General features: G+C 34.7%; 1 protein-coding gene across 1 annotated transcript in view; it reads right to left on the reverse strand.

Moving 5' to 3' along the window:
• Positions 1 to 5,467: 5,467 nt before the first annotated feature.
• LOC145133718 (auxin efflux carrier component 5-like) overlaps positions 5,468 to 26,379 on the reverse strand; it is a 40,542-nt gene continuing 19,630 nt past the window's right edge. Inside the window, exons 2-7 of the mRNA XM_079068674.1 lie at positions 21,677 to 21,864; positions 20,911 to 21,609; positions 20,734 to 20,819; positions 20,421 to 20,578; positions 5,665 to 5,741; positions 5,468 to 5,570 (exon numbers count right to left, since the gene is read on the reverse strand). Coding sequence (XP_078924800.1) covers positions 5,495 to 5,570; positions 5,665 to 5,741; positions 20,421 to 20,578; positions 20,734 to 20,819; positions 20,911 to 21,566 — 1,053 coding nt within the window. The 5' untranslated portion in view covers positions 21,567 to 21,609; positions 21,677 to 21,864 and the 3' untranslated portion in view covers positions 5,468 to 5,494. The remainder of the gene's footprint in view (positions 5,571 to 5,664; positions 5,742 to 20,420; positions 20,579 to 20,733; positions 20,820 to 20,910; positions 21,610 to 21,676; positions 21,865 to 26,379) is intronic.

A 26,379-nucleotide genomic window follows, 5' to 3' on the forward strand; every position in this document is an offset into this window, starting at 1 on the left:
AGTCATGTAGACTAGATTTAGTTCCTTTTTTGTAAACTCCTCATGATAATCGAATACAACTTTTAGCACCCAAATCACCGTGTTCTTTGTGTTCTTTCAATTCCGCATACCAAATCAACTGCTCATAATTCACTACATTTGGTATCAGAGCATGTGTTCTTGAAGTTCTCAAGAATTAATCCATGATGACAACATGATTTGAGTGAATCTTCATCGTTGTGAGTTCTTCATCTTTGAGAGAGTTTTTGTTCTAGAAATCAAATTTATTCCTTGATTTGATTCAAAATTCTATTTTCCCTCTCTACAATACTTGTTAGTTTCACTTTCTCTGTCTAGAACTTGGTTCATATTCACTTTTTCTCTGTAGAGATTTCATTTATATTTACTTTCTCTCTCCCTAGAAATATCTAAGTTTTTGTTATCATGGTGTATTTGGCTTATGATTCTTAGATTGTGATGATTAAAGATGTCAAATACAAAGTCAATGAGAAATAATTTTATGGGTTATTACTGAAAGGCGGGTTGATTACATCTTACACATAGCACGTAATTTATATTAAAATACTTCATATCTATGTGTAAGATGAAAGCAACTATGCACTCACTTGGTAAGGTGGTGACTCGGTACTCGGACAACACTTCGTTATCTCAAAACAATTTTCCCTTGACAAAACCTAGTATCAATACAACTAGGGTTTAGTCTAACGTTAACTGCGACTAATTAATAATCTAGCTATTATTACTATTATATAAGCGTTAAGAAACACTCTTATATAACTCATAATAATAGCCCAAATAATTATTTTAAGGTCCTAATAATGTTACTATATTAAAACATAAGTTATACTAAAGATAGGGTAGTCGTAGCTCACTTACAGCGGGTTTTTCTCAAAACTGGGCTCCGCCGAAGCAGAGTTTCTGAGCCGAAGGCTCTTCTTTTCGGATCCATCAGGCGCTCCGGGGCTTCCGCCTCGTGCTAGGGAGTTGCCCTAGGCTTTGGGGGGGTTAGGGAGGCTTAGAGAGAGTTTCTAGAGAGAGAAAGTAGAAGTGGGAGGCGTGAGGTGAAGGTTTCACCCAAAACGCTTATTGATAGGCTGGGAAACAGCCCAACTCATCGAGTAGGAGGACCTACTCGTCGAGTCCATGTCACATGTCACCCTCTGGTGGCTAGCCTTGGGGAGGAAGCAACGGCCAGGATTTCGCAACGTCACCCGATTTCACACAGCAGCCTCCCGACTTAGAAAAATCACAACTCTCGCATACGAGCTCCATTTTCAACGTTCTTTATATCCACGCATAGGTAAAAACAAGATCTACAACTTTCATTTAGACTCTGTCGGCTAATTCTGGACCGATCTTAAATTTAACAGTAGGAGGAGATTAGACTGTTAAATGATCGGGAAGAATTCGTAACTCCTTCATACGGACTCCGTTTTCGTCTGTCTTTTTATTGTTGAGTTCATATTAATGAGATCTTAAACTCTCATTTAGGTTACGTAGGCCAAAAACCGCTCGAACTAAAATTCGAGTTTCGGGTCGTTCACTGTTATGTCAAATCTTAGAAAATTCATAACTTCCTCATACGGAGTCAGATTTGGACGTTCTTTTTTTTTTGTATGTTCTCGGTTTAACGTATACTACAACTTTTGTTTAGATCACTAAGGCTAAAAAGTTATCTATCGTAAATTCACTATTTACGTCTCCCGGTGTCGTGCCGGTTTTTCCGAAAAACTTCGACGAGCCATAACTTCTTCGTTATAATTCGGATTTCGGTGTTCTTTATATGTATGGAACCCTGAGACATATTCTACAACTCGGTTAAGATTATTTATTCTAAATAATCTTTTGTCGAAAAGTCGTTTTCGACCCCTATTATCTCTAAATTGACTAGCCCGGATCTACGGGCGTTACATCAAGAATGAAGTTATTCTTGAATTCAAAACTTCAAGATCCAAAAAGATGAAAAGGAAGAAGAAGAAGAAGATCAAAAGCAAGAACAATTGGGTTTCTAAACAAAAATCTTCAAATGTTGTCTTGAAGCTGAAATCTATTTCATAGATTTCTGTTCCAAAGCAACAATCATCAAGTGTTGCAATGAATTTGAATTCCAAACCCAAAATTGTTGAAGATTCAAATGAAGATGATGCTACATCGTTGAAAATGGGGAAGAACGGATTGTACAACATGAATCGTGGGTGGTACATTGTGAAGATTAGAGATTTTCTTGTTCCAACGAAAGAATCGAGATCTTTAATGATTGACTCATGTGTTGCAAATGGAAAAAGAATCATCAAGAAGGTTTCTCACATTCTTAAATGGATTCTGAAAAATTAATGTTGAGATCAAAGATGAACGATCAAGTTTTTTCTCAAAATCCGAATTCAATTTTTTTTAATCGTGCTTTTCGTTTTTGATTGTCGATCATTTTGACTCGTTGGATCAAAATTGTTTCAACCCCATTGGTGATCCAATACATTTTTTTTCTTAGATCAAGCCCAAATCTCAACAAAATTCATAAGCCTTTTACTGTTAATCAATTTGAGCCCAAACAAATCATGATCTGTTAATGTTCACTTAATCCAAATATATGAGCCCAAAATTTCGAACTGATACTGTTCATTTGGTTAAGCCCACTTCGAAATCCAATTTTTTTCTATTTCTTTCTTGTACATCAGTCGTGTATATCAATTCTTTCAATCGAAGTCAATTTGTTGTTCACTGAATTCGAAAGCCAGACTGCTTGATAATCAATAGTATATTGGCTTGAATTCACGAGATTGGAATCGAAGGTGATTGCTTGAAATCAAAAGTCAACTAAAAGTCAAAATCAACTTTTGAGTGAGAGTCTGTGTCTGAATCGATAGTAAAATCAAAAATTGTTTTTCTTTGGAGTCGATTCAAGAGAATTCGATTTTGATGTTTGTTCGTCAAAGGATTGAAAGAAGAGTAATCGAAATCGATATTTCATCTACTTTAGGAACGAAAGCCTTCGGTATTGATTTTTGATTTGGGAATGCCTTGGACATCAGGTCGAACGAAATTGGCTTTAATTGGAGTTAGATTTCGCATCTGGGAATGGTTTACATCGAAAGCATGTTTAACAGTTAATTTCGAATTGTGTTGGAGTAGTTCGAATTCCGATCAAACATACTTGGAGTCGAATTGGAGTCTTGGGGACGAACGAGTTTTCGCATCGAACGATTATACTTGGGTCGAAACTGGTTTCGATGTGCATGCACCTGACAATTTCGACATGTGAAGGTCGAGTTTGAATTGACTTCGCTTTGGGTTGATCGATTTAGATGTCGAACACAATTTCAATATGTTGTTCGATGTGGTGCTTGCAAATTCGATGTGTGATTCTCCCCGTTCACATCTGCAAAGCAAAGTGGGGAAGAAAGGAAAATGTTCGCATATGGTCCTTACAGTTTCATGGTTTTGGCAGTTACTACCCATATTCGACTTGGGAGTAAAGTTTTGTGAAGAATGCAGAGTGTTTGATTCGAATCCCTGAAGTTTCAACGAATTGGCAAATTTTACCCAGTTTCGACATTATGGTAAAATTCTGTGAAATGGGAAGAATTTTTGAATCTGGTCCTGAATCTTATGCGAATTGTCACTTTATGCCCAATTTCACATTTGGGTAAAGTTTCGCATTTGAGGCTGTTTTGGCGCAATGAGTCCCTGCAGAATTACGAAGTTGACAGTTATTACCCAGTTTTCGAAATTCTTGCAACTCTCACCCAAAAGTCGAAAATTTTCACAAAATTTGGAAAATTTTCTCGGCTTTTCGTGATTGTTTTTCGTGCAAGATTTTTGCGATTGCATTTTTGTCACACATCGAGGGGGAGATTCGTCACGTTTATTCCTCAAGCGTTTCTCATCATTCATGGGTTTATAATCACTTGTTGATTATAAAAAGGGGGAGTATGTATAAATGGGTATTAGAAGCTTCTCCTGTATTCATTTGTGGATTTGAAGACCGGTGTTACTTCGAGGGGGAGTTGGCATTGAGCGCGCGAGCTCGTTTGGAAATTGAAGTCAGGACATCCAATCCTAACTTTGATGGGGAGAATGTTAGGGTGTAAAGTTCTCCTTGGATGTGGCTTACCCTCTTGTATATATAAATAGGTTGAGTCTTTCCTATAAATAGGAAGTAACTGACTCTCATTTAATTAAGAACTTGTAAGACCCATTTGAGAGTTAGTTTGGTGAGAGAATATTCAAAACCCATTTGTACTCTTACTATTCTAATAGAGCTTAAACGTGTTTATTTACTCCTTGTGTTTTTGATGTTTGTATGATTTACTAGATCTTTATAATTTCGCACATATCATCATATTTAGGGTCACTACAATACATATATTTAATGAAACTTAAATATGACAGATTTAATATTCTCACATTAATTTTCCAATTTATTTTGGGTGGGTTATGATTATAGAGGTGTCTCAACTTGCATGACCTAACCAGAAACTAATAACTGATCTATATAATGCATAAAAAACGAACAACTTAAAACCTTAAGTTCGAGTGTTACCATAAACCGTCCTCGGCAAAACTCTCTTGCAACCTCACTAAACACCACTTCTGTTATAGTCGATTGTCTCTACACTTCCTTATCTTCCATCTCGTTTACATTTTGGTGTGTCCAAGGATGGAGGGTATTGTCCTATTTTCATTTTTATATCCCTAGGTATGTCAATATCAACGTCAATTTATACTTGCTTCATCCATCAACCATCTCACAACCTTGAATATTGTCATCTTTCTATTGCGTTCCAACTTTCACATTTTTAATAAGAAAAATAAAATATATTAAATTAATAAATGAAATATATTATTAATAGAAAAAAATTAGAAGACTAAACATTATATAAAAATATTTTATTCCCAACCCTAACATGTGTTATATTGCACGCTTACATGCTGATACCGCATTAACTACGTTCTAGTCAAATAGTAGGGTATATTGGAAGAATGTTTTATTAGATTGGTTCAAAAAATAAGAAAATTTAAGGGTATTTATATTATTATTATTATTATTATTATTTTGTAAAACTAGTCCTTTTGGGTTATATATCATCAGGACAACGATCAGAGGCTTCTCTTTTACCATGCCAAGTGGTGGGACGGTGTTCCCTCCGGAACCACTATGTGTGCTCTAAGATCGATGGTATAATCCTCTATTTATCTTGGTTCACTCTATAACAATAAAGGCTCCGTTTCTTGGTAATCAAATCTTCTAAATAGAGGTCGCTGGGAACAGGACACAATTACTTGGTAATAAAAATTTGTTACTAAATAGAAGCCTACGTATTAATTACCAACTTATACGTATGATGTTGCTAACCAAAGGAACCAGACTTTATGTAGAGGGGGATTTCTTATGTGAATGTTCAAAAAAAAGTTCACATTATTGTACTGTTACAAAATCATGTGAATATTCAAATATACAGACAAACGGAAATAAAAAAAAAATAATATAACGCCATTATGTTACTAAGACGTCTAGTACAGCATAATATGCAATCAGCACAGGAATGGATACAATTGTGCCAAATATGACCCTGGATGTTAAATTGTACAACTGTGAGATCGAATTAATTGAACATTATTTGTAATGTATCACATTATTTATGAAATCGAAGTAAATGAACTTACGCTGTGCTAAGCACATTCGTATGAAGTTGGTATTCCTTAGCAAACACAAAAGATGCAATGGCTTGTGGTAGCGCAGCCTGTAAACCATGAAAACAATCAATATAAACAAGATGAAAATGGTGGAAGATATAGGTGAATTATTAAAATAATGGTAACATAGACATGGACCTTTCTGTCATATTTTTCTACTTTAGACATTCAAATTAGAAATTTATACTAACAATTTTCAAGCACCATATGTGCCCAAATTTTTTGGCGATTACAATCAATGGAGGTTTGTTATTGAAAACCTACTTCATCCAAATGTAGGAATATTGGAGGGTGATTGATGTTGGATTTTGAGCAGTATGTTGATTGTTTTCTAGTGTTTGGCTACATTAGGCATGTAGACGTACATGCCTAAACAAATAAGAATAAAGCTGAATAACAAGAGTTAGAAATCTGTTGTACTTGGAGCAAGCATGGATTCAAAGGCATACCTCATACTATCTATGTGACCCATCTTTAAAGAAGTAATCATTAGTTGGGATATGTCAAATAAGAAGCAAAATGGGATGAAAGTGTTGTATCAATCATATTAACCTATTTTAAAATTTAATGAATTAGCAATTTATGATCCCCATTTAATCCCTACCTAACCGATTAACTCTTTAACGCAATCCACTGACTAGCTAACGTTGAGCATTTTTTACAACCTTGTATTTAAGTTATCAAAGTTTGACTTTATTGAGTTATATGAATATGTATGATTTGATGTTGTGTCGGTTATTGCAGGATTATCAAACAAGTTTACCATAACAAAATAGATTAATATGATTAATACAACACTAATCATTCTTCAATTAGTTTCGATTGATATGACACTTATTCAAAGTGTTCAAATTTCTTTGTGTGCAACTACTTCGCTCATTTTGTAGGTAGATATTAATCGCTAGGTGTCTTATAGTCGGTCGGGTAGCGCCTAGGGACGATCGGAGATTAATCGAGACCTAACCCGGATTTTTACAACATTGCTTAAAAGAAATAGAAGCGTACAGGCTCTGGGAGTCAAAGTGCTAAGTGCTAAGCGAAAGCGCTCGCCTAGAGCATACAAAGAGCCAAAAATTCAAAATAACAAAAAATATGGAAATAATCATAAATATATTAAATACATATTGATACATAATATACATACATACTTATAAACTACAAATAATACATTACTTACATACTTATACCTATGTGAAAAATATAGACTTTAGAAAGAGAGTGAAAAAACAATCTAAAATTGGTACACCTTCTAATAGGGGTACCCAATTTGTTCATTCTTGTAGTTAAGTTAGTTCAAGTGAGTATCAACAGAATGACAATCTATAAAATACAAAATTTGAGGGTAGATATAAAAAAATAGTAGTAATAGGGTGAATCGAGTTGTAAAAATTGAGTATGATCAGAATGTTGCTGATATTCTAACTAAAGCTTTGGTTTCAAGTGAACATCAATTTCTTTGTAATAAAATGGGACTAATTGATGTTTTCAGAAAAATTAAAAAATGTGTTTTCCAATGTTTAGTTTGAAGGGGGGGGGGGGTGTAAATAAGAATGTAAATGTCTCTTAAAGTTATCATTGGTAAACATTATATATTACATGTCAGTATTTCTTTAGTTACAATTACTAAAGGTTTAATTGGTAAATATATTGTGATGTTATTTGTTATAATTATTATAGAAAAGGGGTAAATTTGTTAAAATTTTGTTTTAGGGGAATGCGGCCTGTTTCATTCGTACTACAGGTTTGACTAGCAGGTTTTATCCGTTTCTTGAAGTTGTTGGATATTACTTGGATCTTGTGGTTTTCTCCATGTTTCAACCCGATGTATATATTGTGAATTTTGTGTTATTTTTCTCATAACTGAGAGATATAACACACACACACATACACACTTCACATATCTCTCTTAAGAACAAGTTAGGGTTTCTTCATCTTTTAGGGTTTGTTCATACCCTATGTTCTTTGTTCCTTTGTGAGGGCATAATAGAAGAGTGTTGTGTTCTTTGTTCCTTTGTGAGGGCAGGATAGAAGAGTGTTGTACTGAGGTTATTTGTAATGAGTGAGAGATATTTATGTAGTGAGGTTTTCTTCTGTAAGTATCTTAAAGATAATTAGGTCTCATAAGTGAAATTTGAGCATCCTTATTCCTAATGAAGAGGATAGACGACTATCGACACGCTTGGGGTGAGTTCATTACCCAAGAACAGATGTCCCTTATATAAGTTATATATATATGTGCATTCATGAAATGAATTTTGTAAGGAGCTCTTGAAATGGGGACAAACATTCTAGTTTTGGAATGGAAATTTAATCATGATCATGCACAACCACTTTAGGATGAGCTAAGACTTGTGTGACACTCATGAGTACCAAAATTTGGAAGTTTGAGGTTTATTGTGATGATATTCTAGACAAGCCTCACTTCCAAGATGATATTTGCTATATATATATATATATATATATATATATATATATATATATATATATATATATATATATATATATATATATATATATATGTGTGTGTGTGTGTGTGTGTGGTTGACCTTGGTACCTAAGAGTATATATTGTGTTATGTGCTCACTGTTTACACATGCTCAATAAATCCACTTTTTGTAGATGAGCTAGTGGTATATAGTGTGCTAAGGGATCATTGTTTACACAGACTCAAGTATTTTACTTCTTATGAATTGTTTGAACTTTAAGATTGATGTTGGGGTTTATGAAATAGAAGAATGTTTCATTGCATTTAAGTTGAACTTGATGATTTAGTTTTATTAAACCTTGATGATGTTTACCAGTGTTTTTATTATTGTAAATCTTCTTTCCCCAGAGAAGAAAGTGTAACTAATCTTTTGTTGTTTTAAAAATGTTTTGGCGTTTACTTTGTGTATGGAATGTGCAAGTTCATTACACTTAACATTGTCTAACCCTGATAGTTCTTACTAGGCTCCTGAAGCCTAACATGTATATTTTTAACATGTGTTCATATTGGAAGATTTAGTTAAATACCATGACATATTAAGCAATTGAGTATTTAGAATTTGTTGTATTTAAAATTTAAGATGTATGTAAGGGTATTACAAATATCTCTTGATTATGTTGTACACTCGTATGAATTGACACTTTAAAACTTTGTAAAATGTTAAGGACTTAACCGTTTAGGACCATTTTCCATAAAAAATTATATTCTTAAATGATTTTCATTTTGTGAAATACTTTAAAAGTTTAATTTCAGATAGCTCATACGAGGGGTGTTTTGACAAAAGAAGCACTTCGATATTTATGTTTCGTTAATCAATGTTGTGATTTGGTGGAGTTCAAGAAAACATAAAATTGTCATCCTTCTGTCAACATAAGCCAAATACGTGGCCACAATTTTATGTGAATGCCAATGTATTTAGTTAAAAGGTTTATTTAACCATAGGTGTAATATGGAATGCAGAAGTGTCAAGATTTTCTATGATTATAGTTCTTCTATTAAAATGTCTAAAAATTCGGTGATGCAAATAGTGACCAACCGTCTTGATGTGAGATATCATTATCTACATCATTATTCAAATCAAGAAGTCATGGAGTTGGTATTTTGTGGAACTAAAGCTCGAATCTTTGATATCATGAGAAAGCTTGTAAGACCAGACTTTTGTCAATATAAGATGTTTACTTCTAGCTCCGACATGATAAGATTATTAAATTGCATCATCGACTAAGCATTTCATATTTAAAGGAGCAATTTATTATAGTAGTCAAAACTACTTGTTACTGAATAATAGGTCACATAACATACCCAATAAGTATGAAGTAGGTTAGCATATTTTGATATTTTTCTTTGTTTGTTCCTGTTTTGAAACTTTTCCGGTTTATTATTTTTAGGTTATATATAACCATTCTCCTTTTGTCGAATATAGAAAGTCATTTTACGTTTTAAACTCTGATTTATCAGTAATTTTTTCATCTTTTTCAAACAAGTTTCCAAATGAAAACAAGTTATCACCACAAGTCACTAGTTGTGAAGTAGAAGTAAATTTATACTATGTTAGTCCTATGTAAAATATTACATCATTGCAATATGTACATGGGAATGAATTGATGATGAAAAGGAAGTGATGTTTTCTCATTCACATATTATATGGATGAAATTGGATATGTCGATTGTAGAGGGGGTGTCTAGATAGTATTTCTAAAAAAATAGATAAGTAGGTAGTATTGTGATGATACTACCCATTCGCAAGGTAGTTGCTCATGGTCCTGCAAGGGAAATGCCTTGGGGAAATATGGATCATATTGATATTCATTTTACTTATGCTTGTAATAAATGATTTGTATTTGAATTCAATCCATAAGAAAATAAAAAATGATAATCATTAGACTCCACAAAAAAGAACCACCGAGTTTTATGAAATTCTCCATGCTTACATAAGTTTTTAGTGAGGATGACACTAAATTATGGTATGAAAGATGTTTATGTAAATGTTTTTGGAAACTAATCATAAATGTTTTTGTATTGTATAAAAACATATGCATATAACAAGCAAATGTTTATTTTCATCATGTCTCAACTTCTAAATTAAAGTGATGATAGTATGAGCTCATGTAGATAGGGAATTTTGGTGATCAAATGATGAAAACTTTTAGGGATTGTAAAGAGAGAAGGCAAACTATGTATTACATTTTGTTATACAAAAATATAAAGGTATATAAACGATAATGGTATAGATTGTTTTTTTATGTATAATTTTTGGTCATAATTTTAACACCTAGGGTATGTTTGATTTTCTTTGGATAAGGATGGTCTAGGCTTCCATTTGGATGGATATTTACATATATTAATTTATAAGTTTGAATGTTAGGGTGTTACAAAACATCAAATCTCTTTATGCTTTTGCAGACTCTACATATTTTTCATGAGAATACAAAAATATGTTTTAATGGTGTAATTCTTCTTGGCCTTTGAGTGTTTTGGAGGTTCCAAAATGTGGTAATTGTTAGGAAGGATAAGCATCATAGAGATTTTCTATTCGGGTTTATTGTTTAATTCACATATAATTGGATATCGAGTAGATGTAAACGACATAGGATTAGCGAGGTTAGTTTGGATGTCATGCCCATATCGATGATTTCCAATTGATAGTTTTCTAGGTTTTTTCCTACCTTATGGTGGAATTAGACAAGATGGGCTCCCGTCTTGAAAGGTCATTAGTATTTAGTAAGGGTGTGATTGGGTTTGCTTATTTAAGGTGGTTACTAATTTAATAGCGGTTGGCACAAGTAATAAAGAGTTTTATATGTTTGGATAAAAAATATTTCATAAGCACTTATTGACTTAAATAATGAGTTTTTGATAAGTTATTTCCTAATTACATATAAAAACACCATTTGCCAAAAAAAAATTATCAATTTATTATGTTTTGCTACCGAATAAATTAAACCAAACAGTTTTTTAAAACTTCAATTTGACAATAGATAAGCTAATAAACACTCACACTCTTACTAAAAAACTTAAGTTTTTTTTTTTTTTTAAAATAAGCAATCCGAATCATCCCCTAAAATAATCACCCTAGCCAGTAAAATATATAAAAGATCTTTATAGTAAAAGTGACATCGAAAAGGCTTTTAACTCAATATATTAGATTTTTTTGACTCTGTGATGAGACAAATAGGTTTCAATGATAGATGTCTAATGGCCTTATGTGTGCTCATATTTTAGCGCTAGTAAATGGATCCCAAACTATAGAGTTTTTATGACATGAGGGTTTGTCAACCTATTTCCTTCCATTTGACTAGTAGAAGGTATTAATTTTTCTTTGGAATAAGGAAAAGGAAAAGGGTTATTCAAGGGCGTTTGTCCTCCATCGATAAACATTCTATATCTCACTACAATATCAGGAAGATACCTTTTTTGGGTTATTGGTCACTTGATAATTCCCTCAATCTTTCCCATATTACTAGTTTCTTTATTTAGCATCATCGCTTAAGGTGGATCGGTCAAAAAGTAGCATTATTATTGGTGTTGACACACATCCCACAAAGGTGCTTTCTATTACGAAGCTTCCTTAATTTCGCTAACCTACGTTGGCCTCCTTAGTCGGATCTCAATAAAAATATCATCCCCATGATGCCTATCATCAAAAAATTCAAAGAGAATGTATACAATTACAAAGCCCATAATCTCTCCATTAAGGGTCATTTAACACTTTGTAAAGTCTTAGTGTTTATTATTTCTCAACTTTTAACATACTAAACTTGGATCAAATTTTGTATGGGGTCTTTGGAGGAACAAAATATTACATGGGTGACATGAAATAAGTCCTTATCATATAAGAAATATGAAGGCCTTGGAATTCGAAGTCTAAAATCCAAAAGAACATGGCATTTTTAGCAAAATCAGGGTGGTGATTCCTAATGCATGAAGGGAGACTATGGTAGCAACTAGCAAGTAATCACTATTTTTTTTCTGACCACAAATATTGTCTTAATGGGATCCGATCACTTCAGAAAAAGAACTAATGTTCGGGCTTTTATTATGGGTCTCCATAATCAATGCCATAATCTAAAAGTTTGCCCTTAACTACTTTGTTTTAGTAATGTATCAGTTGAAGGTGTGTGCTTAACTCTTTTCTATGATCATTGTTTCCATGGATCTTTGTTTTGGAAAATGATAAAATCTATAACATCATGGATAAGACCTTATATTTCTAGATTTTCTTTTTTGTAGGTGCGGGCTTAGAGATGTGATCCATCTACAGGAGGCCTTCTTGTCAAATTCCAACACTTAACCAAATTGATCGGTACTTTATCCATCCATCTTAAAACTGAATCGTGTCAATAATACTTAAGTAGCTAAAAAATCATTACAATGGCTTTTCACGATTGGCAATTGAGGAGTCCTATTTGGAGCGATCTTGTATAGGAATGTGCTGGAATATTTCAGGAAAAGTAAATACTTTCTTATACCGTTTAAATCTGGATCACATTCCTTCTCATTTAAACTTCTAAAAGATTGGGATTTCAAAACTCGTTTCTTCATGCGTTTTATACGAAAAAACGCCGGGTCATTTAATGCCAATTGCAAAAGTGGTTTTAGGGTTAAGTATTCAAATGGTGGTAGTTAGGAACATTTGATTGCAATGTGTATCAAGTCTTTACTTCTTCGCATGCCAATGGTAGGGGATTCCCATAATTTTAGAAATGAAGCCTCAATGTATGTAGTATTATGGGTAAGACTATGCTTGATCCAAAGGTTCTGAACAAAGAATACCTTTACTCGATTGATCAAATCGCACAATATGACAGACTAAGTGCATAGTTTTTCATGCTTTCAAAAAAGCCTAACCAATAACTTGCAAAACAATGAGCATCACAAAAAACTGTGATCTATGTTGAGACAGCATAATCAAGAGCCCCAATCTAAATTGAAATTTTTACTTCTACTCAAGATCGAAGCAAAAGAGTTAAGCACATTGTTGAATGATACTAAGTCACAATAACCTCTTAGCATGTTTGACAGAATGTAGTTTCTTACATCCCATATCTTATAGATATGGATTCAGAGACTTCTTTGCGTCATTTGGAACCTTAAGTTCCACCAAACGTTGATCTTAAAAAGAAACCGCCTTAGCGAAGGCACACCCGAAAAACAAATGACTAGAAGTATCCACATGAGTTTCCTAGAGGGGGCATAAGATATTGTCAATGTCAAGGCCCATTCTGTCAATATGGGCTTTTTTGGGGATTCCCTCAAGATTCAATCGCCAACCAAAATATTAACTTCGTTAGGAATCATCTTGATGTTGTTGGTGCAGCCCAATCTCCGCTATTGTAATACTCCACTACTCCACTATTGTAATACTCCACTACTGTGGAATGAAGCTACAAATCAAGAGCAAAAATTATGGGGTAAATGATTTTAGCGGGATGTTGCAATACGACGGGTCTGACCAAAAGTTTGTATCCTTCTTGTCTCCAAGTTTTTTTTTTTTTTTTACATAAGCACTATTACATCTATGTTTTTGTCTTTGAGAAACGAGACAACTTCAATGATTCCTTTCGAAGGGCTAACAAGGGATCTTCTAATCTAAATTGGACTTAGCGCCCTATCAACACCATGTATACTTTTAACTACACTAACTCACAAGTTATCATTCTCCACTTTGAATCTCCAAATCCATATGGAGAGCATAACCCTTGCAAATAGAAAAATAAGGTTCCCACTCCTCAACCCCTTTTATCTTTCTTTGCCAACACTTTATTCCATCTAAGGTTCCCACTCCTCAACCCCCTTTATCTTTCTTTGCCAACACTTTATTCCATCTAACCCATGCCATGTGTTTAGACGGACCCTTGATTCTAAATGAAATTCGTTGTGTGGTGTATAACCAAAAAAGGTGTTGGTATTTTAGGTCGACATAGAAGAATCCTATGACACTATATCATGGGAGTATTTGGATTTTGGACGGCTCAATGATACATATAGGCTTGGTACAAAGTGGGGTAGATGGGTGTGAGCTTGCTTGCATTCATCAACCACTTCGGTTTAAATTAACAGGTACTCCATGATCGAGTTTTCTACTAGATGATGCCTCAGATTGGGTGAAGTGTATCGACACTTCATTATTGGCTTGTACCCCATAAACTCTCTTCACTAGTCCTAAGAGAAATAAACATTCTTTCTGGGATTGTCATTTTTTAAAATTTATGTTCAATATGTGAGGATTAGTATGAATCTGAAGACGATCTCTTTCAATTATGTCCCATGACTCCCATCGGTTGGAGGTTAATCTTGAAGGTGTTGAACCTCGAATCCTTTAGTATTTGAAGTATCGGCTGCCTTTTTATCATGGCAAAAGATCGCCATCTCTTGGTCCCTCAAGCTACTTGCTTCAAGGTGCAATCTGTTAGGATCGACACACGAGAATCACACGAACATACAACACTCAACACACGCTAAACTCAAGAACAACAAGATTTATAGTGGTTCGGTCTGATCTCCGACCTACGTCCACTCTCGGTAACTAGGAGTTTATATTTCTTGGTGCTAATCTGCACTCACTCTGTGTTTTTCTACATTTCATTTACAATACAAATGAGACTCATATATATAGTCTGAAATGATAATAGAATAAGAAAAGCAGCCCATGAAACATGCATACGGGAAAACTGGATCATCTCTCCTTTTCCACTTTTGACTTGCTTTTCAACCATGATTTCTGCCACTAATATTTGAGTGGCTTCACCTACTCAACAATCTCCCACTTGAAGCCACGGAACAATCTTCACATGTGCTTCAACTGTGCATTTGTATTTCTGTAAAACACTTTTGATCTTGATTCCATCCTAGTTACCCGACCTTCTCTTCAATTATCCTAAAGGCCAGTTGAAGCTATGCAAAGCTTCAACTTCTCTAAGGTGACAACCTTAGTCAACATATCAGCTGGGTTTTCAGTTCCTTTGATCTTATTCAACTTCAGAGTGCCATCATTAATTCTTTCTCTGATGAAGTGATATCTCAGCTGTATGTGCTTTGTCTTCGAATGAAAGACGGGATTCTTTGCAAGATGAATTGCACTTTGATTGTCACAGAATAGTGCACAATCATCTTGTTCTTTGCCAAGTTCGATAAGAAAATTCTTCAACCATATAAGTTCTTTGCTTGCTTCAGCAACTGCCATATACTCTGCTTCTGTGGTTGAAAGGGCAATAATTTTTTGTAGTTTGGACATCCAACTTACAGCAGTGCCTCCCACTGTAAAGACATATCCGGTGGTGCTTTTGTAAGAATCTTTACAACCACCGAGATCTGCATCTGTATAACCATTCAGAACTACGTCTTTTCCCTTAAAATTTAATGCCATCTTTGAAGTCCCTTTCAAGTATCTAAACAACCATTTAACTGCTTCCCAATGTTCTCTTCCCGGATTGGACATGAATCTACTAACAACTCCCACTGCATGAGCTATATCTGGTCTCGTGCATACCATTGCATACATGAGGCTACCAACTGCGGATGCATAAGGAACTTTAGCCATTTCTTTCTTGTCTTCATCTGATCTGGGTGACTGAGCTTTAGAAAGCTTAAAATGACTTCGCAAAGGTGTGCTTCTGATCTTGGCATCTTTAAGGCTGAATTTCTCTAATACTTTCTCAATGTACTTTTCTTGAGATAGTGTTAAAGAACCATCTTTGTTTCTGAATATACTCATCCCGAGTATTTGCTTTGCAGCTCCCAAGTCTTTCATTTCGAACTCTTCAGACATCTGTTTCTTCAACTTGTTGATCTCTGACACGTCTGAACCTGCAATCAACATATCATCTACATAGAGTAGTAGAATGATATAAGAACCCTTAAACTTCTTAAAATAACAACAATGGTCATTGTTACATCTCTTGTAACCAACTTTTCTCATGATGTTATCGAACTTCAAATACCATTGTCTGGGCGCTTGTTTCAGACCATACAAACTCTTCTTCAATTTACACACCAAGTTTTCTTTTCCTTTAACCTGAAAACCCTCTGGTGTTGTGTCATGTAAATGTCTTCATCTAGGTCACCGTGTAGAAAAGCTGTCTTGACATCTAGCTGCTCTAGATGCAAACCTTCTGCTGCTACAATACTGAGAACAAGTCTGATAGTGGTCATTTTCACTATTGGAGAGAATATTTCATTGAAATCGATTCCCTCTTTCTGTTGAAAACCCTTGACTACTAATCTTGCTTTGTACCGTTTGGTACCATCATGTTCATCTTTGACCCTGAAAACCCATTTATTTTGAAGAGCCTTCTTCCCAACTGGAAGCTTTGTTAAGTGCCAGGTGTTGTTCTTCTCAAGCGACTTCATTTCATCTTTCATTGCTAGCTCCCACTGCAATGAATCTTTCAACCCTATAGCTTCAGAGTAACACTGGGGTTCACCATTTTCTGTCAGGAGAATGTAGTTAACAGATGGTGAGTATCTTTTTGGTGGTCTGGTGACTCTGGAAGATCTTCTTAGTTGAACTTGAGGTGTGACTGGGGACTCTGGAGTTAGAGGACTGTCGGTTTCATCATCTTCAGAATCATTACTGGAATTATCCCCTGAGCTCCCACTGTCAGTTGAGTCATCCCCAGATTCAGGGATTTCGACTGAAGCTTCTTTCTTCTTTTCATCATCTTCAAACTCAACATACTCCTTCTGAATTTCTGGACTTTTGTTGTTTCTGTCTTTGTATAACTCTGTTTCGTTAAAGGTGACGTTCTTGCTTCGGATTAACTTTCTGTTTTCACTATCCCAAAGCCTGTAACCCATTTCGTCTGACCCATAACCAATGAATGTACACTTCTTGGTCTTTGAATCAAGTTTATCTCTGTCACCATCTTTTAACAAACTGTAAGCAGTACAACCAAAAACTTTCAGGTGTTTAAGACTTACTTCCTTCCCTTGCCACATTTCTTCTGGTAATTTAAAATCCAAGGGAACACACGGTGAACGGTTGATCAAGTAGGCTGCAGTGTTAACTGCATCAGCCCAAAATGTCTTAGGTAAACCAGAATTCAACCTCATGCTTCTAGCCCTTTCATTCAGAGTTCTATTCATTCTTTCAGCTACACCATTCTGCTGAGGGGTTCCTGGGACCGTCTTGATCATCTTTATCCCTTGCTTGGCACAATAGTCAACAAACTCCTCGCTTATGTATTCACCACCATTATCCGACTTCAGGCATTTTACCTTCAAATCAGTTTCATTTTCAACAACAGATTTCCATATCTTAAAAGTATCAAATACATCAGATTTATTTTTAAGAAAATAGACCCATACCTTGCGTGTTGAATCATCGATAAAGGTTACATAGTAGTTTTTGCCTCCTAGAGATGAAACTGGTGTTGGTCCAAATACATCCGAGTGAACAAGCTCCAACTTCTGAGCTTTCGGTGTCTTCCCCGTTTTTACAAAAGTAACCCGCTTTTGTTTCCCGAGAACACAAGATTCACAAAATTCAGTTTCGACTTTCTTCAAGTCTGGAAACTTTCCTTTCTGAGCCAACATCGTCAATCCCTTATCGCTCATGTGTCCGAGTCGTTGGTGCCATAAATTAGATGGACTCGGATTGGTGGTTACGGCATGAACACCATCACCAGGTATCTCTACCATGTATAGAGTGCCTTTCTTCTTTCCTTTGGCAATCACCAAGTTGCCTTTGATCACTTTCCATTGTCCACCCCCAAAGTGAACATCAAGTCCTTCATCATCCAACTTACCAACTGAAATCAACTTTCTCCTTAAGTTTGGGATAACCCTGACATCTTTCAATGTCCAGGTGGTTCCCATGGAGGTCTTCAAATCTACGTCTCCTATACCCGTAGTATCAAGCACTTGATCATCGGCCAAACTAACTTTGCCAAAGTCACCTGTTTGTAGGTTCTTGACCATATCTGGGCATGAGACAGCATGGAAAGAAGCACCCGAATCCATAATCCAGGATTCCATTGAATTCTCAACACAACATATGAGAAAATCTTCCGATTCTTCAGAGGATACATTGTTTACTTCTTTCTTTGCACCTGGTGGTTTTGGACATTGGTTTCTAAAGTGACCCTTTTCTTTGCAATTCCAACATTCAATATCTTTTCGGTTCTTGGACTGCCCCCTTTTTCTGGACTTTGATCTGCCTCGGTGTTGTCCTCTCTCATTCCTTCTTCCTCTACCTTCTGTATGCAACAGAGAAATGGAACTGGAAGACTCTCCGTTACTTCTCCTTCTAATGTCTTCATTCAAAATCAAGTCGCGAATGCTATCAAACGTTAGCTTCGTAGTACTGGACGTATTACTAACGGCTGTTACTGTGCCTGACCAACTGTCGGGCAAAGATGATAAAAGGAGTAGAGCTTGAACTTCATCTTCAAACTTTATTTCAACGGAGGCTAAACGAGAGATAATTGAGTTGAACTCGTTTATGTGAGCGGCAACTGACATGCCTTCCTTCATCTTGGTGTTAACCAATTGTTTGATGAGGAACACTTTGTTGGAAGCGGACGGCTTCTCGTACATGTTGGACAAAGCCTTAAATACTCCATAAGTAGTCGTTTCATTGACAATGTTATACGCAACACTTTTTGCCAATGAAAGTCTAACTACACCCAAGGCTTGTCGATCCAACAACTTCCATTCTTCATCATACATGTCATCCGGTTGTACGCCCAACATAGGTAAATGCAAACTTTTCTGATACAACATATCTTCAATTTGCATCTTCCAAAATCCAAAATCACTACCATCAAACTTGTCAATCTTGATTTTGCCGTCTTCTGCCATTTTAACGGACAAATTGCACTTTTTTCAGAAATTAAGGGTGAAAAATGCAATTTTTCTGATGTTTTAGGGGCTAAACTGCAATTTTCTGAAAGTTTAGGGGCTAAACTGCAATTTTCTGAAAGATCAGGGGCTAAACTGCAATTTTCTGAAAGATCAGAGGCTAAACTGCAATTTTTGTGAAAGTTCAGGGGCTAAACTGCAATTTTTATGAAAGTTCAGGGGCTAAACTGCAATTTTCTTAAAATAATAATAAAAAACAACAGACAAAGCGTGCGTAGACAAAGCGTGCGTTACTTTGCTTTGCAATCCTCCACCACCTTTCTTTCTTTAATATTTTTTCTTTCTTTCTTTACTTGGCTCCTGCCAAGATACTCCAAAAAAAAAAAAAAAAACTTCTTCTTCTTTCTTTGTTCCTGGCGATGCAAGCACACCCAAAAAGAAATTCTGCTGCTGCTCTTCTTGCCGGCAATCTTCTCCCAGATGTGAGATGCGACAACTACCGGAGACCGACAAGATTTGATCCTCCTCCTGCCGGAAAACGACTCCGACGATTTCTGCTCCTATCGTCGCTACTATATGCAACACCGGACAACTCGACTTGGCGATTGATCCGGCTAACTTATTAGCCGACGGCGGCAATCTCTGCTTCTCCTCTATGTGTCCCCAAAACACGAGCACCTCGCTCTGATACCAGTTGTTAGGATCGACACACGAGAATCACACGAACATACAACACTCAACACACGCTAAACTCAAGAACAACAAGATCTATAGTGGTTCGGTCTGATCTCCGACCTACGTCCACTCTTGGTAACTAGGAGTTTATATTTCTTGGTGCTAATCTGTACTCTCTGTGTTTTTCTACATTTCATTTACAATACAAATGAGACTCATATATATAGTCTGAAATGATAATAGAATAAGAAAAGCACCCCATGAAACATGCATACGGGAAAACTGGATCATCTCTCCTTTTTCCACTTTTGACTTGCTTTTCAACCATGATTTCTGCCACTAATATTTGAGTGGCTTCACCTACTCAACACAATCCTCTCCTGCGTGTGGGCTATTTGGAAAATCTGAATTCTAAAGGCTCATACTGAGGTGGTTTCCTCACACAACTTTATTGCGGATGAGGTGCAAGTTTTCTCATTTCTTTGGATCAATAGACGTACGAAATGTAGTGATATTAATTGGTTAAACACGTGTAGTAATCTTGGTTAGGAGTGGTCTGTTGTGTTTATCTCCAAGCTTCTCCCTATTTTATATATGTTTGTTCTTTGTACGTAAAAAACTGTTTGATTAAGGTTATATGAAAATGATCCTATAATCTAGCGATTAAAGTACAAGTAATTTCTTTGGTGGTAAAGAAAAACTCCACTGAGAAAACAGATCTCATAACAGTTGTTGAGTAAATGATAGAGATTGATTTTAAGTTTACCTGAATGATGGCGATACATAAGACATCTCCACGTAAACCCATGATAAGAGAGCAAACAGCCATCGATGCTGGTGCTACCACAAACCTCAGTAGCATCCCAAATGCAGCTAGGGTTGCACCACAATCAATTATCTTTCGTTGTAATGCCATGAACAATCCTGCATGTTCATGCTAGAAGTTTAGCATCTCCTCCTTTTTGTTCATGTGAATAGAGAAAGGAAAGTACATTACAAACTTTACCATTCAAGATGGAAAGTCATAAACCGGATTAACAATGCATTAATGTGCCATGGAAGGAAGTGAAAATTCTCACCCATGCAAAACATGGCAAGACCTGAACCAGCTCTAGACATTATCAATACTGATCCTTCCACGATGCTAGGCATTTTCAAATCCCACCTGGAGTAGATATGTATGCAATTGCAATCTATTTAGAATAATACATGATAAACAAACTCAATCTGTTTACAAATTAAAGAAGTTAAGTTACCTGTAGGATACTAGTGCCCAAGCAAGACCAAGGATGCATGCATACGAGTTAGGGTTCTTAGCGAGCTTTAACCCCACAATCTTCATTAAAATAAGCAGAGATGGTCTTGTAGTTGTGGTAACCTCTTCATTATTGCCTTCCAGATCCCTTGTTGTAACTGCTACCGAATCATCAAACGATTTGTTTGCACTCCAGAACTCGTACATCAACAGTAAGGTTATAATCCACACTGTGAATTGCAAAATGGAGTATTGGATAACAAGGTTTTCACCAAATGTCCCATACATTGCTCGAATAAGAGGCACCCCTACAACAAGTGTATTACTCAAGCTTGACAAGGAGAAGCTTGTGATTGACCACGGATAGTTTCCTTTAGTAGTGAACTTAGCCCATGATGATATTGTTATGATGATTAGGGCTTTGGAGATGGCATCCGCCCCTAGGAAACGGAAGTTCATTTTATATGGATTGACGCGAGTTGTGAAGTTAAATTGGAAGAGGGGCATGATAAAATAGCAATTGAGTTGGTTTATTGCATCACAATGGTCGGGATTGAACATATGCCACCACTTCACCGAGCCATAGCCTAACATTAGTGCCACATAGAGTGGAAACATTGACGTTATTACCTTGTAAATGTCATCCCATCCTATCATTTTTCAGTGTGTGTGCGTTGTCTTTTTCTTGGAGTTGCTTGTTCTGCAGAAAATGAATCAATGAGTTTGTTTATATATAGTGCACAAGGAGGTGACAGTAGTACACTTACCTAAGTTTGTTGAATGGAAGGAACTTGGAGGTTTCAGTAGCATCTTTATGGGACTCCACAAAGTCTTTTTGTCCGTTTTTTTCACAAACCTTTGCTGGTTTAGGAGTCTTTACATCTGTTCGTGGGTTAACTATGATTCTTCCGATCACAAGAAAAGTTTTCCGAATTTTCTTTAGCTTCCTGTGTTACTAACGCAGAAACCAAAGAACTACTCAATTTTACGGTAAAATGTTAATGTCAGTATAATCCGAGTAATTAATAGGAACATCCCAAATCCCAAGTTTTAGCAAAGAAAACAAAAAGAAAGGAAAAGAAAATAAGGAGAGAAAAGAAGAGAAAGGAAAGAAAAAGAAAATTATATTTTATGTTTCTGAGTTGGAAAGAAATGAAAAGAAAATTAAACGTTTTGTTCCGTTCTCTCTAAATCCTTCCAAATTGAAAAGAAAATTAGGAGGGAAAGTGATCCGCTGATGCTTCCATTTCCTTCCACTTTCATCATTTAATGAAACTCGAGAACACCAATTTCTTTTACTTTCTTTTCACTTCCATCCATTTCCTTTCTTTTTCTCTCCTTAAGTTGAACTCATTAATGTGGAATGCATTTCAGTAATGTGGAATGCATTTCTTGCAAAAACATCCATATGAATCCTCAAAAACTTAAAGCACTTGCAAAAATCCCAACAACACAAGTCACAGGGTGACAAAATTCTACATTTAACGGGCCACAAACTCACAAAAAATTCCAACTTATCAATCACCCGTTATCTCAAGCCATAAAAAACATTTAATAGTTTAGAATTTCGTTTATGAGAACTAAATAAAAGCTCATGTGACATTTGAGAACGTGATCCAAATAATGAAATAAAGATTGAGTACGAATACTTTTAATTAAAACACAGAAAACAAGAATTAGTAATTCACATTACATCACATTAATAGATTAAACAAAATCAGAATTGGTCACACAAAAATGAATTGAGTAAGATCTTATGAAAACTTATGCCTTTAATACTTTATGTACGTGAGTACACGGCTCTAGGGCACAGTCAAGACACAAAAACATTCAATTAGCAAAACAGGAAATCATAAATTGTCAAATTGATATTACCGGAGATTGTAGAGAAAACGCAGGCATATGTAACTGATAACTTGGTAAGGCGATTTTGAATGCTCCAAACTCCAAAGCCAAAGAGAAAAAAGACTATTGATTGGATCGTGAGAATTAAGAAGTGATAGCTTAGATACAAAGGACTAGAGTAGAGGAAATGGCGATTTTGATTTTTGATTTAGACTCCAAAGCATAGCAAATAAGACAACTTACCATTGCACACTTGATATAGATTGGCAGGACGATAGGCGTGAAGATTGATTATAGGCGTAAAACATTGCAAACGAATGGAATTGCCTGATTTGTCTCCTCGTCTTATGTTCTTCGTGCCCATATCTTTCCTTATTCTACATGAAGATTGATATAGTTTGGGTTTTCGGTTCCTTGAATTTACACAGTTTCAATATTTTCAAGCTCCGGATGGGTTCGGTTTGGTTCACAAACCGATCTCATCCCTACGTTGTAATGCCCATGCCCTGGGCCATGACGGCGATATTCTTGGCCGGGCCTAAACTTATGTTAAACTAAAAATAAATCATATGGTGGCTATTTCCAACCTAGACACAGTGGCGGAACTAGAGGGGTTTAAATGTCACAAATGTTAATTTTTAGGTGTGTTACCCTCAAAATTATGTGTGTTACACCTTGAACTTTGTCTTGGTTCGCCACTAGGTAATCATGGAACCCAATCCCGATTACGCCACCTTCAATCGATGCATTGTTGGTGGATGGCTCATATACGGTTAAGGATAAGAGATTAGCGGTGTTGACTAAATTCATTAACCATACTTTTATCCGGATTGTTTGGCAAGATAGGAATGAGTCTGTATGTTCGACTCCAAATTCAAACAATGCAGAATTCTCTGGTGGGTGATACTATTTCTGCTACTTTCCATCGGGTTAAGATAGAGGAAAAAATGGGACCTTATTGAATTGGGATTCCCGGGTTACAAAGTTTAAACAGGAGTATTAGTTTTATTATTTTATATCCCTACAAATTTTAAAACTACATATCCTTGTAAAACTATAAAATTTAGTCTATATCCAAACTCATATATTATTAAGATTAAATTAAATTAATATTGATTTTTTTATCTAGAACTCAAAATACCACATGTTATTATTAAACTACCCTCCTCGTATAAAGATTAATATTAAATCAATTTAATTAGAATAAAACCACTTATTATTCAAAGGCTTCAAAAGTAGTTTTTCTTCTTTAGTGAGATCATGGTTTCACATTCATTTTTTTATTCCCACTAATGGGTCACCAAGTTTTTTATATATACATCACCTTTTACATGTAAAAGACCCACTCTTAAAAGGTAAGAATTGCACGACCTGTAAAAACACACTAAACGGTAGAAGACTATTTAAGGTGATAGACGCCGGCCAATTGTTTAGTATATGTAATAATATAGAAGTAATATTAAAATTTTGTAAGGATATTAATGAAATTTTCCCTAATAAAGCACTACAAAATTAAGTAAATTTTATGTATATATGAGCAACTCAAAGTTCTTCATTTAGACATCCGAACTAATTCTTTATAAATTTCATGATATCTAGTTTGTTTCCTTTTTAACAAGCTCGACACGAAACCAACCCGTGAAATTTTGTTTTTTGGTTTTGCAAAACCATTGGGTTCGACTTTGTATGGGTTTGGTTTTCAGGATTTCCATTTTAAATTGTGGGTTGTGTGGTTTGGGGTTTTGGGATCTTTATGGCATTTCAGGTTGAACGGCCATTTTCGAGCACCACACCATTTCACAATCATTCAAGCCTCATATAGCGAGTATCATAGTACGTTGATATAAACGACATAAGATCTAAAACAAATTGAAAATACATTGCTATAAAAGTATAAACTAAAATCAAACCAAATGCCAAACTACAAAAGTATATATTTAAGACCAATTAAGAAAAAAATATTACGATGAGAATGTAGGAACAATTTCTGACCGTTGATCTTTAAGAAACATATGTATGTGCTTATATCAACAATCAACCACCTTTAACCACCCATGATATAAGAAATGTGATCACAACCAGAAATCAACTGCTAGAAATTATTCACACATTCTCACATAATTTGTTGTTCTCAAATGAACAAAACCTTATTTATGTATATGTTTGTGTATGTATGTATGTATGTATGTATGTTATATATATATATATATATATATATATATATATATATATATATATATATATATGAATGTTGTAAAAATCCCGACCGGTCCTGATTAATCCTTAGGCGCTACTCGACCGACTAGAGGGCGCCTAGCGGTTAATCTTTGCATACACAATGTGTAAGTCAGTAGAAAACGATGAAATTTTAACACTTTGAAGAAGTTTCATCTCAATAAAAACTGTTTGAGTTATGATTAGTGTTGTATTAATCATATTAACTTATTTTGTTATAATATTAGTGGTATTTACAAACTTTGATACGATATTAGTCATATTTAATTTTTTAAAATTCAACAAATTAGCAATTAATGGTTCCCAGTTAATCCCCGCCTAACTGATTAATCCCTTAACCTCACCGACTAGCTAACGTCGAACGTATTTTACAACCTTCATATATATATATATATATATATATATATATATATATATATATATATATATATATATATATATATATATATATATATATATATATATTCAACATGGAATCAAATATCAACAATATTACCACAAAAACACATGAAAATAACTATGTTTATTTTTGAATATTATGTATGTTCATAAATGAACATGTCTATGTTCATAGATGAACATGTATGTTCAATTATATGAATATTTTTCATTTTCATGTGGTTCTACGATTGTCCGCGGGTTTGCCAAAACCGAACGGAACCGAACTAAGAAAGTTGGTTTTCAAAAAAAAAACAAAATATAAACCATCGATTATAAGTTTGGGTTCGTTTTTCCAGTTTTATATCTCTAGGTTTCTCCTGTTCCAGTTCATGAATTGGAATTTTCATAATCTTTTATATTATGAAATAATGTTTTTGTCATCTCAGATTGTATTTAATATTTATAGTATTTCAGATTGTATTTCATATTTATATACAACTTGACGAATATCTACGCAACGGGCAGGTTAACATATGTGATAAAAGTTATGACAGATATTCTATTTTTAAAATGATTATCTTATTGACATTTACTATGAAATAATAATTTTTCCACTAAATTTATTATCATAGTCTTCAATAACCTTTACTCGGGTCTTGTACAATAATAAAATTAAATTTAAATGTTGATTTTGTCTTACTTTTAACTATTCTTATGAGGAATTAATTTACAAATTAGTTATATGAACATTTTTTAATTTTGATCATGATGATCATTTGAAATTTTAATAACTGTTTGTAAAATTATATAGTTTCTAATAAATGCAAATTCATGTTTATATTTAAATATTCAAACATTTTTTTAGCCATTTTAAAAACAATCTTTGACTATTTTTTAATTTTATTTGATATGTTGATTTAGATTTTGGATTTAACATCATATTTGAATTCACAAATTAAATTTATTATAATGATAATTCAAAAGGTTTACAATTAATATGATACTATTT

This window comes from Lactuca virosa, chromosome 8 (genome assembly GCF_052849685.1).
Source record: "Lactuca virosa cultivar CGN04683 chromosome 8, Lactuca_virosa_CGN04683_v6, whole genome shotgun sequence".
In the NCBI taxonomy this organism is placed as follows: domain Eukaryota; kingdom Viridiplantae; phylum Streptophyta; class Magnoliopsida; order Asterales; family Asteraceae; genus Lactuca; species Lactuca virosa.